Genomic DNA, 21,543 nt, shown 5'->3' with positions numbered 1-21,543 from the left:
GAGGTCTCTCATTTTTTCTCAGAGTTTTGCTCCTTTAAGAAAAAAAAGGTATGGTTTGCATGGAGTTTCAAAGCTAAGAACTGTTCCTACCATGGTTGACCCACGTACGTAATGCACTTTGCATTAAGTAGCCCTTAATCAAGAGAGGGTTAGCCATAGCACACTTCCTTTCGTTCTTCTGTACATTATAATGTAGCAGAATTGCATTCTTGACATCTGGATTTGAGTGTCTTCTTCATATTAGATATCAATTAACCCAGAGGTCTAGAACTCTAAATTTCCAGAGATGTGAAAAATGTTTAATTTACTTCAAAAATATCTTGCATAAGTATCTCATCCCTAAGCTCAAACAACAAGAAAATTAAAGGCAAGAAAGAATGCATAAGTTGAGAGCTCATCCTATAATACATATACACACACTCTCTATACAGGTTCTACACAGTAAAAGGAGTTGTTTCAGCTAATAAAGCTTCTAATATCGATTTCATCTGAAAATAGCCTTTCTGGGTGTCTTGCCAGCATCATACGAAACAGCAGTACTTCTTCCACCAGGACTTGGAGAGGTTTTTCATTTTATCTGGAGTCCTGCTTTTAGACTTCTTCGGCTGTTGCTGAGTGTCCGAGTATTGAATGCCAGCGACGATGGCTGCATCAAAGACCTCTTTGAGGTTTTTTTGAGTCAAGGCTGAACACTCGATGTAGGAGGCAGCTTTGATTTCCTCGGCGCACAGCTTAGCGGCCTCTTCAGGCACTGGCTTTTCTTTGCATTTGTCCAACTCAATGAGGACTTTGACGTCTTCTCTGAGATCTGACTGCGTTCCAACTAGGATGATGGGGGCTTTGGGACAGTGGCACCGAATATCCGGCACTCATTTCTCACTGACGTTCTGGAAAGATGAGGGGCTCACGACACTAAAGCAGAGCAGGAAGATGTCTGTGTTGGTGTAGCAGAGAGGCCTCAGCTTGTCAAACTCATCCTGTCCGGCAGTGTCACAGAGCTGGAGTGTCACAGGCCGCGCATCCACAGACCCCACAGCCGAGGAGTTGTCGAAGGCGGTGGATGTACTCAGTGGGGTAGCCGTTGGTGGTGTAGCTTATCGCCAGGCTCGCCTTGCCCACCGCGACGTCGCCGACCAGCACGCACTTGACGCCGCGCCCCTCGGCACCGCCCGCGCGCCCCCGCCCCCCGGCTCCCCAGGCCCGCGTGCCCCGCGTCCCCCGCGCTCCCGACGCGGTGGCACCGGAGGGGCCTCGCAGCGGTCGGGAAACGCGGGGTCCCCCTGCTGCGGGGGCGTCGATCCGCGAGAGAGGGCTTGCGGGCGCGGGAGAGCAGGGCCCGGCCCGACCGCCCCTCCGCCCCGGAGGGTTGCGGGAGGGAGAAGCTGTCACCGACAGCTGCGGGCGCGTCCCCGGCCCCTGAGAGTGGCGGTTCCGGGCCGCACGGCTCGTAGACAAGGGCGGCCGCGGAAGGTCGTGGCTTCTCGCTCCTGCGGCGCCAGCTGCTCTGCCCCACGCGATTGGGGGACAGCGGTCCGAGCGCCGTGGATCCCGAGCGCTCTGTCTCCGCCCGGCTTCCCGGCGACACCTGTGAGTCAATTTCTTAAAATCTCTCTCTCATTCTCTCATATGTGTGTTTGTTATAATAAAGAATAATCTGGTTTGTCCCAGGTTCCTGGCATAAAACATCAAAAACCTTTAGAATTTTGGGTTAGGGGTGTCTCTCATTCCAATGAGGTGAAAAAGAGGAATTAATTCTCCTATGATAGGAGGCAGGAAAGACTTTGATTCTAAAATCTAATAAGGACAATATTAGAAAGAAAAATTATAATCCAATCTCTTTCATGGACTTAGATACAAAAGTCCTAAACAAAATATCGCAAAGTGAATCCAATAATATATGAAAAGCATCCGCCAGGCGCAGTGGCCCATACCTGCAATCCCAGCACTTTGGGAGACCAAGGCATATGGATCACTTGAGGTCAGGAGTTCGAGACCAACCTGTCCAACAGGTGTGGTGGCAGGCACCTGTAGTCCCAGCTTCTAGGAAGGCTGAGTCAGGAGAATCACTTGGACCCAGGAGGCAGAGGTTGCAGTGAGCCAAGATTGTATCACTGCACTGCACTGCAGCCTGGGCAACAGAGTGAGACTTCATCTAAAAAAAAAAAAAAAAAAGAAAGAAAAAAGAAAGAAAGAAAAGAAAAGCGTCATGAACATGTTATATTTATTCCAAGATTTCACAGTTGTTTTGTTTTCAAAACTCAGTGTCATTCAGCACATTGATAGAATAAACAAGAAAACCTTATAACCATCTCACATAGAGACATGAAAATCACTTGATAAAATTTATCACCCCACCAGTCGCAGTGGCTCATGCTTTTAATCTCAGTACTTTGGGATGTCAAGGAGGGCAGATCACCTGAGGTCAGGAGTTTGAGATCAGCCTAGCCAAAATGGTGAAACCCCATCTCTACTGAATATTCTAAAATTAGCCAGGCGTGGTGGTGCTTGCCTGAACTCCCAGATACTCAGGAGGATGAGGCACAAGAATCACTTGAACCCAGGAGGCAGAGGTTGCAGTGAGCCGAGATCACACCACTGTACTCCAGCCCGGGCAACAGAGTGAGACTCTGCCTCAAATAAATAAATAAATAAATAAATAAATAAATAAATAAAAAGATAAAAATTAACACCCATTCATACTAAAACTATTTGCAGACTGGAAATAAAAGGGAACTTCCTTAGTTTGGTAGAGTATTTGTAAAAACCATATAGCAAACATTACACATAAATGGCAAATTCTTGAAAACTTTCCTCTACATAAAAAAAAATATAAGAATCCTATACCACTTCCATTGAACATTGTACAGGAAGTCCTAATGAATGCAATCAAACAAACAAAAAGGCTATAAGAATCAGAAAGGAAGAAATAATTTAAAATTATTATTTGCAGACAATATAATTATGTAGAATATCCAAAGACATCTACAGATAGGTAATTAGAATTGATAAGCAAATTTAGCAAAGTCTCTAGGTAGAAAGTCAATATAGAAAAATCTATTGTGTTTTCAAGAATCATGATCATTTAGAAAATGACATTTAGGCTGGGTATGGTGGCTCATGCCTGTAATCCCAGCATTTTGAAAGGGCAAGGTAGGAGGATTGCTTGAGGCCAGAAATTCAAGACCAGTCAGGGCAATATAGTGAGACCCTAACTCTACAAAAAAAGTTTTATTCATTTTATTTACTTTTTATTTTTTGAGACAGAGTCTTGCTCCGTTGCCCAGGTTGGAGTGCAGTGGTGCAATCTCAGCTCACTGCAACCTCTGCCTCTCGGGTTCAAGTGATTCTCCTGGCTCAGCCTCCCAAGTAGCTGGGATTACAGGCACATGCCACCATGCCTGGCTAATTTTTTATATTTTTAGTAGAGACAGGGTTTCACCATGTTGGCCAGGTTGGTCTCAAACTCCTGACATCAAGTGATCCACCGACTTTGGCCTCCCAAAGTGCTGGGATTACAGGTGTGAGCCACTGCGCCTGGCTCCATTTCTTCAACACATAAATGGATAAAATAGAAGAAAGGAGTGAAGATGGAGAATTTACAGATTAGAAGACAGTTAAGAGACACACAAATTCATTTCAAGCTGTGATCCTTAGTCAAACAGACTGTAAATAATAATTTATATCAGTTAGGAGACAATTAGATTTTTTTTTTTTTTTTTGAAACAAGGTCTGGCTCCGTCACCCAAGCTGGAGTGCTGTGGGGCTGTCTTGGCTCACTGCAACCTCTTCCCTCTAGGCTCAAGTGATCCTCCCACCTCAGCCTCCCAAGTAGCTGGGACCATAGGCACACCCCACCACTCCCAGGTAATTTTTTTTATTGTTAGTAAAGACAGGGCTTCACCATGTTGCACAGGCTAATCTCCAATTCCTGAGCTCAAGCAATTCTCCTGCCTTAGTCTCCCAAAGTGCTGGGATTACAGTTGTGAGTCACCGCACCCAGCCCATAATTGGAATTTGAACGCTGACGGGTATTTGATGGTTTTACAAATTACTGTTAAATTTTTTGGCATGATAATGGTATTGTGTTTAACTGTTTTTTCATTGCTAACTAAAATAACCAGTTTAGAGAGGAACTATTTTTTTTTGAGATGGAGTTTCAAACAAAAAACAAAAAGAAAAAAAGAAAATAAACAACAACAACAAAAGAAACAAAAAACAAAAAAGATGAAGTCTCACTCTCTCACCAGGCTGGAGTGCAGTGGTGCAATCACGGCTCACTGCAACCTCTGACTCCCAGGTTCAAGCGAATCTCCTGCCTCAGCCTCCCGAGTAGCTGGAATTACAGGCACGTGCTACCACCCCTGGCTAATTTTTGTGTTTTTAGTAGAGATGGGGTTTTACCATGTTGGTCAGGATGATCTCGATCACTTGACCCCATGATCTGCCTGCCTCAGCCTCCCAAAGTGCTAGGATTACAGGCATGAACCACCATGCCTGGCCAAAAATGTTTCATTAAGTATCTTGATTATTAAGTTTTTGGTGCTTCTTATATTTTGTGTTCAAGGTGAGTACCTCACTCATTTTTACCCTAGTTCCTGTTCTACTGGAAGAATTAGATATATACATAGGGAGGAGAGGAGTGTTGACCCCTACCCTACACCATATGCAAAAATAATTTGAGATGGATCATAGATCTAAATGTGAAAGAGAAAAAAATAAGGCTTCTAGAAGAAATATATAAGGATATCTTCATGGCCTAGTGGTAAGCAAAGATATCTTGCACTGGGGGTGGGGGTGGGGGTAGGGAGGGGAACACTAATCTTAACAAAACTTCATAAATTGAATTTCATTAAAATTTGGAACTTTTGGTCATTAAGACACCACTGTAAATGAAAAAGTGAGTCACAGAGTGGTAGAATTTATTTTAAATGCCTATATCTGGCAAAGAACTCATGTCTGTAGTATTTAAAGAATTCCTACAAATCAGTTAAGTAAAAGAAACACTGATAACTCAGTAATTAAAAATGTGCAAAAGACTTGAACAGGCAGTTCACAAAAGAGAATTTCCAAATGGCCGATAAACATGAGAAGTTGCACACTACTTTTAGTCATTAGGGAAATGCACATTAACACAACAGTACAATACCACACAGACTCACCAGAGTGACTAAAATGAAAAAGATGGACTGGGCACAGTGGCTCATTCCTGTAATCTCAGCACTTTGGGAGGTGGAGGGGTGTGGATCACCTGAGGTCAAGAGTTTAAGACTAGACTGGCTAGCATAGTGGAACCCTATCTCTACTAAAAATGCAAAAATTAACTGGGCATGGTGGCACATGCCTGTAATCCCAGCTACTTGGTAGGCTGAGCCAGGAGAATTGCTTGAATCTGGGAGGTGGAAGCTGCAGTGAGCCATGATTGCACCATTGCACTCTGGCCTGGGCAACAGAGCGAGACTCCATCTCAAAAAAAAAAAAAATTGTTTGTCAACAACATATATGAATCTCAAACACATTATGCTTAGCAAAAGAAATCAGACACACAAGAACATATACTGTATGATTCTATTTTTGCAGTGTTCAAGAATAGGCAGAACTGGTGGCCAACAAACATATGAAAAAAAGCTCATCATCATTGGTCATTAGAGAAATGCAAATCAAAATCACAATGAGATACCATCTCATGCCAGTTAGAATGGTGATCATTAAGAAGTCAGGAAACAGATGCTGGAGAGGATGTGAAGAAACAGGAATGCTTTTACACTGTTGGTGGGAGTGTAAATTAGTTCAACCATTGTGGAAGACAGTGTGGCAATTCCTCAAGGATCTAGAACCAGAAATACCACTTGGTCCAGCAATCCCATTACTAGGTATGTACCCAAAGGATTATACATCATTCTGCTATAAAGACACATGCACATGTGTGTTTATTACAGCAGTGTTCACAATAGTAAAGACTTGGAATCAACTCAAATGCCCATCAATGATAGACTGGATAAAGAAAGTGTGGCACATATACACCATGGAATACAATGTAGTCATAAAAAAGGATAAGTTCATGTCCTTTGCAAAGACAGGGATGAAGCTGGAAACCATAATTCTCAGCAAACTAACACAAGAACAGAAAGCCAAACACCACATGTTCTCACTCATAAGTGGGAGTTAAACAATGAGAACACATGGACATAGGGAGGGGAACATCACACACCACACTGGAGCCTGTCTGGGGGTGGAGGGGCTAGGGGAGGGACAGAATTAGGAGAAATACCTAATGTAAATGACGGGTTGATGGGTGTAGCAAACCACCATGGCACGTGTACACCTATGTAAAAAACCTGCAGGTTCTGCGCATGTATCTCAGAACTTAAAGTATAATAATAATAAAAGGAAAAAAAGAATCCCTCACAGTGCTGCCACATTGGAGATAACATTTAGGTGTGAGTTTTGAAAGGACAATATATTCAAAGCATAGAACATTTATTGCTATAAATTTCCCTTTTAACTGTTTTTGCTACATTCCATGAATTTTGGTATGTTTTTTTTTACACTTTTATTTGTTGTAAGATATTTTTAAATTTAACTTTTAACTTCTTTAGAAAAAAAAAAAAGAATAGGCAAAACTAATCCATGACGACAGAAATCAGAACAGAGGTTGTGTCTGAGCAGAGAGGAGGGCAGAGACTAGAAAACAACCTGAGGGTCGTTTCCATTCAGGGCTATGGCTAAGGCATATCTTGATCAGGGTTTTAGTTACATGGGTATATAAATTTATCAAAACTCATCACCCTATACACTTAAGACCTGTGCATTTTATGGTGTTCATTGTACCTTAATAAAAATGTCTTTGTTAACAAAAAAGTTTTTTGTTACATATATACGTAGTAAGAAATTTTATTAGCTGTTTTATGAGGCAGAATGACTTCCTGAGTAATTTACACTATATTTTTATTGCTGCATCTTTCTGAGAAAGAAAGTAGATTAATGCTTCCCTGTACCAAAGAAGGTAGCCAGGCCTTTGTCTATAGGGTCTTGGAACTCCTAATGCACAGCAGGGAGTGAGTGTTTCAGGGCTGAAACAATTGTCAGGAACCTAAACAAAAACCATTAAATAAGTCTAGATCTGCGAAAATTTTAAGCTGAAGTGTCCCAGAGGGTTGAGACAGGAAGGAAGCAGGCTCCCTGCAATGCCAACAGTCCTGAAGCCTCAGGTGCACTGGGTAGGAGGACCCTGGGTAGGGGGTCCCCGAGCCCTTCTGGTGTTAAGAGCCCAGATGCAGCAGTTTAGGGATCTTAGCAAAGACCCTGGAGACCGAACTTGGCAGAGAGGAGTTGAGACACAGTTTTTGCCTTCAGACAGCTAAGTAGAAAAGCAAGAGCTATCCCTGTGGCTTAAGGGCCTGACCCACTTCTACTCTGGATAAACTGCAGAAACTCTGGAACTCTTACACAACACAAAGGTTGGACGTTTTTTTTTCTTTTTGCCAACGTAGGTAACGGGAGGCTTAAGCCAGAGTATGTTTGATATAGACAAAAACCAAAAACAGAACCTTTGCCATTTCTCATGCCCAGTTGTGAAAATTGTCATACTTAATATACTTAAAGTCAATTAAATGTCATGCATCACTTGTTACAAAGAAAAAGTAGAGATTTGTCTTTTACTCTTTAAGATGATGTTAAAATAACTTTCCATTTATAAAAAGATATTGTTTTAAAATAAAATTTATCTAAAATAAGTTTTATGAAAAATGGACAAAATGCTTTTTAAGTTCCTAAGGAGGTTAACAAAATTATGAGAGTGAAAGAAGTTTGAGAGTCAGAAAAGGTCTGAAAATGCGGCTGCAGACAGTAGGGTACAGAGAAATTTTGTGTGCTTCGTTACGTTTAGCAGAGCGACACAGTTAGCTTTGGGGGTTTTGCGTGTGCTGTGTTTGTTTGTTTGTGACAGTGTCTTGCTCTGTCATCCAGGCTGGAGTGCAGTGCAGTGGCACCATCTTGGCTCACTGCAACCTCCACCTCCCAGGTTGAAGCCATTCTATTGCCTCAGCCTCCAGAGTAGCTAGGACTACAAGTACATGCCACCATACCCAGCTAATTTTTGTATTTTCAGTAGAGACAGGGTGGTCTCGAACTCCTGATCTCAGGTGATCTGCCCATCTTAGCCTCCCAAAGTGCTGGGATTACAGGCGTGAGCCACTGTGCCCAGCCAGAAACTGGATTTTAAATTTTATTTAATTTTAATTAATTTAAGGCTGAGTGTGATGACTCGTGCCTGTAGTCCCAGCACTTTGGGTGGCTGAGGCATGTGGATTGCTTGAGTCCAGGGGTTTGAGGCCAGCCTGGGCACCATGGCAATACCCTGTCTCTACCAAAAAAAGACAAAAATTAGCCAGGCATGATGGCATGGGCCTGTAGTCTTAGCTAATCGGGAGGCTTAGGTGGGAGAATCACTTGAGCTTGGGATTTCGAAGTTGTAGTAAGCTGTGAGTTGCACTCCATCCTGGGTGACAGGGTGAGACACTGTCTCAAAAATAAAAAATGTAAATGGTCACATATGAGTAGTGGAACATCACAGGTCTTAACCATTAATTTGAGATGATTGATGAATATCTCCACATAAATTTTATAAGCACTTCCAATATAATAGTTGATTTTCTGCCTCCGACCACATTCACCACTTTTCCGGTCTAATGTTGCCTGTCTTGTTTAAAACACCATCATCTTGTGAGTCATTCAGGGTTAGAATTGAGATGTCATTTATTCATTTCACAAACAACTACAGAGCACTTACTAATATGCCGGGCAGTATAGTAGGCACTGGAAATGCTGTGATGAATGTAGTCCTCATAGAAAATGATGATAATGTTTATGATTGACTCTTTGTGTAAGGAAAAATAGACTCATTCCCTTCTCCCTCCTTTGCAAGGGAGTCTTGCATCACCTTCCACATGCAAACGTTCACCCCAAGACCGCCTCCACTTTCACATCCCTGAGAGCAGATAGTTTCATCTCTTCCACTTACTGCTGTATCAGTAGTGCACAGAGGAGTGAAAATGGGGGGAGGGGTGAGGGATAAATATTTGGGGAATTAATTTATGTTCTCTCTCTTTTTTTTGAGATGGAGTTTCCCTCTTGTCGCCCAGGCTGGAGTGTGGTGGTGTGATCTCAGCTCACTGCAAACTCCGCTTCCCAGGTTTGAGTGATTTTAGTGCCTCAGCCTCCCCAGTAGCTAGGACTAGAGGTGCATGCCACAATGCCTGGCTAATTTAGTATTTTTAGTAGATACAGGGTTTCACCATGTTGGTCAGGCTGGTCTTGAACTCCTGACCTCAAGTGATCCACCTGCCTCAATCTCCCAAATTGCTGGGATTACAGGCATGAGCCCTGTGCCTGGCTATGTTCTTTTTTTCACTGTACTGCTCTTATTCTTTTATTTCCTCCCTTCTTACCATCAAACCATTAAAATGGCCTAGCTATGCCAGAGAACTATCATAAATACTTACTGGAGGTATTTAAAGCCTCGCTCTTAACGTGTGGTCCCGGTTCAAGGGCAGCAGCATCACCTGGGAGCTTGTTAGAACTGCAGAAACTCAATCCCTACTCCAGACTTACTACATCAGAATCTGCTTTTTAACAAGACCCCCCAGGTGATTTATATACATGTAAAGTTTGAGAAGCACTGCTCTAAAGCACAGATCTAAGCACATTTTTTTAATTTTTAAATTTATTTTCCGTTCCTTTTTTTTTTTAGTTATCCAATACTCATTTTTGTCCTGTAATAAGCACATTTTTAACTGACTTTAAAATCTTTGATGTCTTTCAAACTGCACAGAGTCATATTTATAGAAAGTATTCAGCCTGGCGTTCAAAACTCTGCAATTCTGCCCTACAAGCATTTTCTCTAGAGCCAGTCACTCTCTAGTCCAGGTATGGGGTTAAATGTCCCAAACCACAAACTAGAACACAAGATCAATTAAATTTAGGAGAGCTAGAATATTTTAAGTAGGTACTCTGAGAAAATTGGAGACATACGGTTTCCTAAGTCTAAGGCCACACATTTCCTAGCTGCTATTGCACTGGGACAGAAAAGAGATGTCAGAGAGGGAAATTAAGTGACCTTAGAGGATCACTCTGTCCCAGAATCTACAGTCTCATTTTCCAAGTCTGGAATATTTGTTGTCATGTCATCCAGACTTGACTGGATTCTCCAGGGCTAATTCACTGTAAAAAAAAATGTACAAGGGATCAATTCATGCTATAATGAAGATTAATAAAACTGACCAAAGCATTCTTTTTCCTTTTTTTTTTTTGAGACAGAGTCTCACTTCGTCACCAGGCTGGAGTGCAGTGGTGTGATCTCAGTTCACTGCAACCTCTGCCTCCTGGGTTCAAGTGATTCTCCTGTCTCAGCTTTCCAAGTAGCTGGGTCTACAAGTGTGTGCCACTATACCTAGCTAATTTTTGTATTTTTAGTAGAGAAGGAGTTTCACCATCTTGGCCAGGATGGTCTCGATTTCTTGACCTCGTGATCCACCTGCCTCAGCCTCCCAAAGTGCTGGGATTACAGGTGTGAGCCATCACATCTGGCCAACATTCTTTTTTCTTACAGGAAAGTTAATCTGGAAAAGCAACTCGATGAACTATTGAAGAGCAGGTACTGTCTTAGAGGACAGACAAGCTCTCTCACCTCCTAGAATTTTCAGCCTACAGGGGCAGCCTAAACAATGTTCTAGCAAAGCCCTTCAAGAAGAAAGTAGTTAAATAAATGTGGTATACCCATATTATTAAATACTCTGTGGTCACTATAGAGATTATAGTTATAAAGAATAAGATATGTTATATGAGCTGAACACAAATTGTGTGGTAGGTACTAGTTACGTGCCAGCCTAGAGTTCTAAGAAAAGATTAGAACTGGACCAGGCGAGGTGGCTCATGCCTGTAATCCTAACACTTTGGAAGGCTGAGGTGAGCAGATCACCTGAGGTTGGGAGTTTGAGACCAGCCTGACGAACATGGAGAAACCCCATCTCTGCTAAAAATACAAAATTAACCAGGCATGGTGATGCATGCCAGTAATCCCAGCTACTCGGGAGGCTGAGGCAGGAGAATCAATTGAACCTGGGAGTTGGAGGTTGTGGCACTCTAGCCTGGGGAACAAGTGTGAAACTCTGTCTTGTAAGAAAGAAAAGAAAGAAAGAAAGAAAAAGAAAGAAAGAAAGGAAGGAAGGATTAGAACTGAGGATATAGGTTTGGGTTCTTAGAACATTATGTGTATATATATATATATATACACACACACACACATATATATACTTTATATATATATACTTTGACAAGAACTTTTCTCTATGTAGATATAAAAACATATTCTTTGCATCTTCAATATTTACTCACCATTACATTTGAGATAGCCATGAAATTTTATAGAGCTGTGATTCATTATTTTTTAATGTTTCACTGTATTATATAACTATTCTATAACATATTTATCCATTATAGTATGATGGAAATTTGGCTTGTTTTCAGTGTTAGCTTATTATAAACAATGCTGTCAAAAACATCCTTGTCCATGTATCTTGATAAACACAAGTTTCTAATTCTCCATGGCAGTAGTTCTCAAATTTTAAAATGCACTACAGTAACGTGGAGGGTTTATTATAACCCAGATTGCTGGGCCCTACACCTATAGTTGCTGCTTGAGTATGTCTGGGTGGAGCACAAGGATTTGGCATTTCTAAGTTCCCAGGTGATGCTGATGCTGTTGGTGCAGGGACCATACTTTGAGAATCCCTGCTCTATCCTGTCTACCTAGGAATGGAATTGCTAAGTTATAGGGTATTTGCAACAACCTTTAGTGGACAGTGCCAAGCTGCTTTCCAAAGTGGGTATGTCCACTTATATGTCTACCTGTGGTGAATGGTACTTCTTCTTGCTCTATTTTCCTGTCAACACATGGTATTGTCAAGCTGTTTAATTTAAGCCAATGTGGTGTATGTGGTAGTGGTATTTTATTGTGGTTTAATTCTGCCTTGAGGAACTGTTGGAGGTTGAGGGAGTGGTTAGGAGGTCTGGAGACCCTCTAATATCAGGACATAGACAACAGAGAGCCTGGAATTGTATAACACCAGGGCTACACAGTTTATTTTGTTTGCTAGCAATCCTGACACCTCTAATAATGTCCTTCATCACATCACAATAATGTGCAATCATCAATGTTTAGAAATATATAACTTGAGAGATATCAGTGTATCTTTTTCTCTACCTAAATCAAACAATGGTTTGGAATTTTCCAATAATGAATCGTAAACTTCCATTAAGAAAAAAAAAATCAGAAAATACTGAGGCTTTAAAATCATCCAGTCTAGTTAATTCCAAACCTACTCACACTAACCTTTATCTTTATCTTTTTCTTTTTTCTTTCTTTCTTTTTCTTTTTTTTTAGGCAGAGTGGCTCTGTCACTCAGGCTGGAGTGCAGTGGCCTGATCTTGGCTCACTGCAACCTCCTCTCCTGAATTCAACTGATTCTATTGCCTCAGCCTCCTGAGTAGTTGGGATTATAAGCATGTGCCACCACGCCTGCCTAATATTTGTATTTTTAGTAGAGATGGGGTTTCATCATGTTGGCCAGGCTGGTCTTGAACTCCTGACCACAAGTGATCAGCCCATCTGAGCCTCCCAAAGTGTTAGGATTACAAGTGTGAGTCACTGTGCCCAGCCAATCTTCAGAACTTTCAGAGGAAACTCCATGACTTTGGTGTGGCAAGCCACCCTTAAAATGTATTTCTTTACATGGATATACATATTGATTAGCTAATTATCCTTTTTTCCTCAAACAGCTTAGCTTTAAGTTAGTTTTAATGGAGCTCAATCTTATTTCAGTGTCTGTAGTCAAATACTCATGAGTTCAATCCTAGATAGGAAAATTATGCAAACTACATAAATGTCTGGATATTCACAGGGAATTTACTGGTTTTACCTCACCCCAATTATTTTTACAGCTGTTTCAACATACTTGGGAAAATTGATCAATTTGTATAAAATGGGAAGGTAAGATAAAATTTCTTTTTTTTCTTTCTTTTTTTTTTAAAGACAGGTTCTTGCTATGTTGCCCAGGCTGGAGTGCAGTGGCTATTCACAGGCACGATCCAACTACTGATCAGCAACCAAATTTTGACCTGCTCCGTTTCCGACCTGGCCCGGTCACCACTCCTTAGGCAATCTGGTAGTCCCCCACTCCCGGGAGGTCACCATATTGATGCTGAACTTAGTGCAGACACCGGATGGGCATAGTGCACTACAGCTCAGAACTCCTCCAGCGATCCTCCCACCTCAGCCTCCTGAGTAGCTGGAACTATCGGCCCACACCACCACTACCAGTGGTAAGATAAAATTTCTAAAAGCAGAAGTCTTTGTTGAATAACACTGACATCCTAATTATGCTTCAAAATTTGGTCAGATTCGGTATAAACTGAGATGACATTGTGGTAACCGTTTCATTTTTTTGAGACAGAGTCTTGCACTGTCACACAGGCTGGAGTGCAGTGGTGCGATCTCAGCTCACTGCAACCTCCGCCTCCCAGCTTTAAACGATTCTCCTATCTCAGCCTCCCAAGTAGCTGAGATTACAGGGACACATCACCATGCCCGGCTAATTTTTGTATTTTTAGTAGAGATGGCGTTTCACCATGTTGGCCGGGCTGATCAACTCCTGACCTTAGACGGTCCACCCGATTTGGCCTTCCAAAGTGCTGGGATTATAGGCATGAGTCACTGCTCCCCACCAGACAAACCTTGGTATAGAGGACAGAACAAAGGCTTTGGTGTCTTACTGACTTGTTTGGTTTCCAACACTATCATTTATTCACTTATTTGCCAAAAGTCTTACTTTCCTTGTAAAATGAGATAATACTGCTAGCTGCCTCTTAGGATTACAGTGACATAAGGGTGAAAAGCACTAACACATTGCTAATACTGTTATACGCTTGGGGCATGGTCAGCCAGAACTGGATCTTATTGCTGGAATTATACTGAAACCACTCAGTAGACTCTTGAACGATAGTTCCCCTCTTCTGTTAGTATCTAATAGCATCTATGGGACTGAAGACACAAAACTATTTTTTTTTTTCTGGGACAGAGTCTGGGCTCTGTCACCCATGCTAGAGTGCAGTGGCATGATTTCGGCTCACTGCAACCTCAGCCTCCCAGGTTCAAGTGATTCTCATGCCTAAGCCTCCCGAGTAGCTGGGATTATAGGTGGGCACCACCACAGCTGGCTGACTTTTTTTTTTTTTCTCTGAGACAGGGTCTTGCTTTGTCACCCAGGTTGGAATGCAGTGGTGCGATCTTGGCTCACTTCAACCTCCAACTCCTGGGTTCCAGTGATCCTACCACCTCAGCCTCCCTGGTAGCTGGGACTACAGGCATGAGCCATCTCATGCTAATTTTTGTATTTTTAGTAGAGACGGGGTTTCACCATCTTGGCTAGGCTGGTCTCAAGCTCCTGACCTCAGGTGATCTGCCTGTCTTGACCTCACGAAGTGCTGGGATTACAGAAGTGAGCCACTGCACCCAGCCATGTGTTTGAACTCATTCTGTCTTCTGCCTTTTTAAGTGGTCAAAGGGAGGCTGGATCTGTCATTAGCTCAAGCATAAGGATGTCAGGATTGGAAATAACATTTCATGACCGTTCCATCTCCTTTCTTTCTTTTTTTTTTTTTATTGAGATGGAGTTTCACTCTTGTTGCCTAGGCTGGAGTGCAATGGCAGGATCTCAGTTCACCGCAACCTCCTGGGTTCAAGCGATTCTTCTGCCTCAGCCTCCTGAGTAGCTGAGAATCCAGACGCGCGCCACCATGCCCAGCTAATTTTGTATTTTTAGTGGAGATGGGGTTTCTCCATGTTGGTCAGGCTGGTCTTGAACTTGCGACCTCAGGTGATCTGCCCATGTCGGCCTCCCAAAGTGCTGGGATTACAGGCATGAGCCACCACACCTGGCATTCCTTTCATATTCATTAACAGAGTTCACATTTAGTAACAATAATTTTAACAGTGTTTGCAAATGTTTGTGGCAGCTTTATTTGAAGTAACCAAAAACTGGAAGCAACTTCAATATCCATCCACAGGATAAACATATTGTGATATATTCATACAATGGATACGTTCAGTTATATTTTTAAAAAATGAACATTGAGTGGGGGACCAAGATGGCCGAAAGGGGGCTTCTCCAGAGTGCAGCTCCCACTGAGTGAGACACAGAATCAGAGCAATATCTGCGTCTTCGAGTGAGGTACCGGGTTCATTCCAAAGGGTCTGGTTGAACAGCGGGATTAACCCCAAAAAAGGTGTCAAAAGTAGCCCAAAGGGGGTGAGCTGAGGCAAGGAGGGGCACTGCCCCACCTGAAAATTGTATCTGGCATGAAGGATCAGGGTCGTCACCTCCTTTGTACTCTGAATCAGATATAGCATTACACTCTGAGACTTTGGCGCCATGTGGCTGAGAACTGCCCTGAGTCGCAGACCCGGGCAACAGCCCAGACTGGCAGCTCCAGCCAGACCGGTGTCTTGTCAGCACAGAGCAGGGTGGAGACTTGGACTAACACCGAGAAAGCTTGCGAGAAGGAACTGCCCATCCCACAGAAGGGAGAGTTGAAAGCAGGGAGGGGGATATGGCCATACAGGCCCCATCCCTGCAAGATCCAGCAACCAGACTCCCTCTCCAGGGAGATTTTTCTCAGTTAACACATCAGACACAGCTCCATATGGGTGCAGCAGGCTCAGCAGAGGGAAAGAAGCCTGCCACTGGGAAGGTGGGGCTAATCCCACCGCATAAGTGGAAACCAGGTGAAGAATAAACAGCAGCCTGGCTGACACTGAGGCAGCTCAGCAGCACCTCCACAGGCAGACAATGGACAGACTGTCTCAAGTGGCACACTGACACCTGTGTTAAAAAAAAAAAAGCCTCATACAGGAGAAATAACCCCAACTTTAACAGAAAGGACATCCATTCAGAGATCCCACCCGAAATCACAAACTTCAAAGATCAAAGATAGATAAAGTCATGAAGATGGGAAGAACAGTGCAAAAAGGATGAAAACATCAAAGTCCAGAATGCCTCTCTTCCCCAGAGGGATCACAGTGACTCACCAGCAGGGCAACAAAACAGGTCAGAAAATGATTTTGATGAGCTGATAGAAGCAGGCTTCAGAAGATGGGTAATAACAAACTTCTCTAAGCTAAAAGAACATGTTCTAACCCAATGCAAAGAAACTAAGAACCTTGAAAAAAGATTAGATGAAATGCTAACTAGAATAACCAGCCTAGAGAAGAACATAAATGACTTGATGGAGCTGAAAAACACAGCACGAGAACTTCGTGAAGCACACACGAGTTTCAATAGCCAAATAGATCAAGCAGAAGAAAGGATATCAGAGATTGAAGATCAACACAATGAAATAAAAAGAGAAGGCAAGAAAAGGGAGAAAAGACTGAAAAGAAATGAACAAAGCCTTCAAGAAATATAGGATTATGTGAAAATACCTAATCTATGCTTGATTGGTGTACCTGAAGAGGCTGGGGAAAACGAATCCAAGCTGGAAAACACTTCTGGATATTATCCAGGAGAACTTCCCCAACCTAGCAAAACAGGCCAACATTCAAATATGGGAAATACAATGAACCCCACAGAGATACTCTTCCAGAAGAGCAACCCCAAAGCACATAACCATCAGATTCACCAGGGTTGAAATGAAGGAAAAAATGATAAGGGCAGCCAGAGAGAAAAGTTGGGTTACCCACAAAGGAAAGCCCATCAGACTCACAGCAGATCTCTTGGCAGAAACCCTATAAGCCAGAAGAGAGCGGGGGCCAATATTCAACATCCTTAAAGAAAAGAACTTTCAAACCCAGAATCTCATATCTAGCCAAACTAAGTGGAGGAGAAATAAAATCCTTTATGGACAAGAAATTACTGAGAGATTTCATTGCCACCAGACCTGCCTTACAAGAGCTCCTGAAGGAAGCATTGAACACAGAAAAAAACATCCAGTACCAGCCACTGCAAAAACAAACCAAAGGTAAAGACCAAAGACACAATGAGGAAACTACATCAACCAACAGGCAAAACAAACAACCAGTAACAAAATGGCAGGATCAAATTCACACATAAAAATATTAACCTTAAATGTAAATGGCCTAAATGTCCCAATCAAAAGACACAGACTGGCAAACTGGGTAAAAAGTCAAGACCCATCGGTGTGCTGTATTCAGGAGACCCATCTCACACACAAAGACACATATAGACTCAAAATAAAGAGATTGAAGAAGATCTACCAAGCAAATGGAGAACAAAAAAAATCAGGGGTTGCAATTCTAGTCTCTGATAAAATGGACTTTAAACCAACAAAGATCAAAACAAACAAAGAAAGGCATTACATAATGGTGAAAGGATCAATACAGTAAGAAGAGCTAACTATCTTAAATATATATGCACCCAATACAGGAGCACCCAGATACATAAAACAAGCTCTTAATGACCTACAAAGAGACTTAGACTCCCACACAATAATAGTGGGAGACTTTAACACCCTACTGTCAATATTAGACAGATCAACAAGACAGAAAATCAACAAGGATATCCAGGACTTGAATGCAGAATTGGAACAAGTGAACCTAATAGAAATCTACAGAACTCTCCACCCCAAATCCACAGAATATACCTTCTTCTCAGCACCACATCACACCTACTCTAAAATTAACCACATAATTGGAAGTAAATCACTCCTCAGCAAATGCAAAAGAATGGAAATCATACCAAACAGTCTCTCAGATGACAGTGCAATCAAATTAGATCTTAGGATTAAGAAACTAACTCAAAACCGCATGACTTCATGGAAACTGAACAACTGCCTCTTGAATGTTGACTGGATAAACAATGAAATGAAGGCAGAAATAAAGATGTTCTTAGAAACCAATAAGAAGGAATACACAATGTACCAGAGTCTCTGCAACATATTCATAGCAATGTCAAGAGGGAAATTTATAGCAATATATGCCCACATGAGAAGAAAGGGGAGATCTAAAATTGACACCCTATCATCAAAATTGAAAGAGCTAGAGGAGCAAGATCAAAAAAACTCAAAATCTAGCAGAAGACAAGAAATAACTAAGATCAGAGCTGAACTGAAGGAGATAGAGACACACACACACAAAAAAACCCTTAAAAAAACCAATAAATCCAGGAGCTGTTTTTTTGAAAAGATCAACACAACAGACAGGCCACTAGCCAGATTAATAAAAAAGAAAAGAGAGAAGAATCAAATAGATGCAATACAAAATGATAAAGGGGATATCACCACTGATCCCACAGAAATACAAACTACCATCAGAGATTACTGCAAACAACTCTATGCACATAAATCAGTAAACTTGGAAGAAATGGATAAATTCCTGGACACTTGCACCCTCCCAAGCCTAAACCCTGGAAGAAGTTGAAACCCTGAATAGACCAATAACAAGGTCTGAAGTTGAGGCAGCAATTAATAGCCTACCAACCAAAAGAAGTCCAGGTCCAGACAGGTTCACAGCTGAATTCTACCAGACGTACAAAGAGGAGATGGTACCACTCCTTCTGAAACTATTCCAAACAATACAAAAAGAGGGAATTCTCCCCAACTCATGAGACCAACATCATCCTGATACCAAAGCCTGGCAGAGACTCAACAAAAAAAGAAACTTCAGGCCAATCTCCATGATGAACATAGATGCAAAAATCTTCAATAAAATACTGGCAAACTGATTGCAACAGTACATCAAAAAGCTTATCCATAATGATCAAGTAGGCTTCATCCTGGGAATGCAAGACTGGTTCAACATATGCAAGTCCATAAATGTAATCCACCACATAAATAGAACCAAAGACAAAAACTGCATGTTTATCTCAATAGATGCAGAGAAGGCCTTTGACAAAATACAACAGCCCTTTATGCTAAAAACTCTCAATCAACCAGGTATCAATGGAATGTATCATAAAAGAATAAAAGCAATTTATGACAAACCCACTGCCAATATCACACTGAATGGGCAAAAACTGGAAGCATTCCCTTTGAAATCTGGCACTAGACAAGGATGCCCTCTCTTACCACCCTTATTCAATATAGTGTTGGAAGATTTAGCCAGAGCAATCAGGCAAGAAAAAGAAATAAAGAGTATTCAGTTAGGAAAGGAGGAAGTCAAACTGACTCTATTTGCAGATGACATGATTGTATATTTAGAAGACCCCATCATCTCAGCCCAAACTCTCCTTAAGCTGATAAGCAACTTCAGCAAACTCGCAGGATACAAAATCAATGTGCAGAAATCACAAGCATTCCTATACACCAATAACAGACAAACAGAGAGCCAAATCAAGAGTGAACCCCCATTCACAATTGCTACAAGGAGAATAAAATACCTAGGAATACAATTAACAAAGGATGTAAAGGACCTCTTCAAGGAGAACTACAAACCACTGCTCAAGGAAATAAGAGAAGACACAAACAGATGGAAAATCATTCCATGCTCATGGTTAGGAAGAATCAGTATTGTGAAAATGCCCATACTGCCCAAAGTAATTTATAGATTTAATACTATCCCCTTCAAACTACCAATGACTTTCTTTACAGAACTGGAAAAAACCACTTTAAACTTCATATGGAACCACAAGGGAGCCCACATAGCCAAGACAGTCCTAAGCAAAAAGAACAAAGCTGGCACCATCACACTGCTGGACTTCAAGCTATACTACAAGGCAACAGTAATCAAAACAGCACAGCACAGTACTGGTATCAAAACAGAGACATAGACCAATGGAACAGAACAGAGGCCTCTGGAGCAACAACACTCATCTACAACCATCTAATCTTTGACAAAGCTGACAAAAACAAGCACTAGGGAAAGGATCCCCTGTTTAATGAATGGTGTTGGAAAAATTGGCTAGCAATGTGCAGAAAGCAGAAACTGGACCCCTTCCTGACACCTTACACCAAAATTAACTCCAGAAGGATTAAGGACTTAAACATAAGACCTAACACCATAAAAGCCCTAGAAGAAAATCTAGGCAAAACCATCCAGGACATAGACATAGGCAAGGACTTCATGACTAAAACGCCAAAAGCAATGGCAACAAAAGCCAAGATAGACAAATGGGATCTAATTAAACTTCAGAGCTTCTGTACAACAAAAGAAATATCATTAGAGTGAACCAGCAACCAACAGAATGGGATAAAAATTTTGTAATCTACCCATTTGACAAAGGGCTAATATCCAGAATCTACAAATAACTAAAACAGATTTATAAGAAAAAAACAAACAAACCCATTCAAAAGTGGGCAAAGGATATGAACAGACATTTTTCAAAAGAAGACATTTATGAGGCCAACAAACATATTGAAAAAATGCTCATCATCACTGGTCATTAGAGAAATGCAAATCAAAACCACATTGAGATACCATCTCGTGCCAGTTAGAATGGTGATCATTAAAAAATCAGGCGACAACAGATGCTGGAGAGGATGTGGAGAAATAGGAACAGTTCTACACTGTTCGTGGGAGTGTAAATTAGTTCAACCATTGTGGAAGACAGTGTGGTGATTCCTCAAGGATCTAGAAATAGAAATTCCATTTGACCCAGAAATCCCATTACTGAGTATATACCCAAAGGACTATAAATCATTCTGTTATAAAGACACATGCACATGCATGTTCATCACGGCACTATTTACAATAGCAAAGACCTGGAACCAACTCAAATGTCCATCAATGATAGACTGTTCAGGGAAAATGTGGCACATATACAGCATGGAATACTACACAACCATAAAAAACAATGAGTTTGTGTCCTTTGTAGGGACATGGCTGAACTTGGAAACCATCATTCTCAGCAAACTGACACAAGAACAGAAAATCAAACACTGCATGTTCTCACTCATAGGTGGGTGTTGAACAATGAGACCACGTGGACACAGAGAGGTGAGCATCACACACTCGGGTCCGTTGGGGGAAGCTAGGGGAGGGATAGTAGGGGGGAGGGTGGGGAGGGATAATGTGGGGAGAAATGTCAGGTGTAGGTGTTGGGAGGATGGAGGCAGCAAACCACCTTGCCATGAATATACCTATGCAACAATCTTGCGTGATCTGCACATGTAACCCAGAAGTTAAAGTACAATAAAAAAAGAAAGAATTAAAAAAACCCATGAACATTGATATATACAATATATATGAATATCAAAATAATTATGCTAAGTGAAAGAAGCCAGAAAAAAGAGTATATACTGTATGATTCTATTATATAAATCTAGAAAATGCAGACTGATCTATAGTGACAGCAGATCAGTGGTTCCTTGGGGTGTGGAGGATGAGGAGGGCAAGAGTGCACGATTATAAAGAGGAACAAGGAAACTTTGGGGAGTGATGGACATGTTCACCATCTTGATTGTGGTGATGGTTGATGGGTACATACCTGTATTAAAACTTAACAAATTGTACAGGTAAAATATGTGCATTTTATACCA

General features: G+C 41.6%; 1 protein-coding gene across 1 annotated transcript; it reads right to left on the bottom strand.

Moving 5' to 3' along the window:
* Nucleotides 1-502: 502 nt before the first annotated feature.
* On the bottom strand, nt 503-15,627 carry LOC105733087 (rho-related GTP-binding protein RhoU). The gene is given in 5 exon segments (XM_064363774.1): nt 503-1,059; nt 1,061-1,181; nt 1,184-1,382; nt 1,438-1,585; nt 15,467-15,627. Coding segments are annotated over 5 exon segments (1,167 nt in total). The 3' UTR covers nt 503-521.
* Between the last annotated feature and the right edge of the window lie 5,916 nt (nt 15,628-21,543).

The sequence above is a fragment of the Aotus nancymaae genome, unplaced genomic scaffold, assembly GCF_030222135.1.
Source record: "Aotus nancymaae isolate 86718 unplaced genomic scaffold, 86718_ANA_hifiasm-v0.15.2.pri h1tg000057l, whole genome shotgun sequence".
Taxonomy (NCBI): Eukaryota; Metazoa; Chordata; class Mammalia; order Primates; family Aotidae; genus Aotus; species Aotus nancymaae.
The sequence above is the reverse complement of the archived record's forward strand: the minus strand, read 5'-3'. Positions and strand labels throughout refer to the sequence as shown.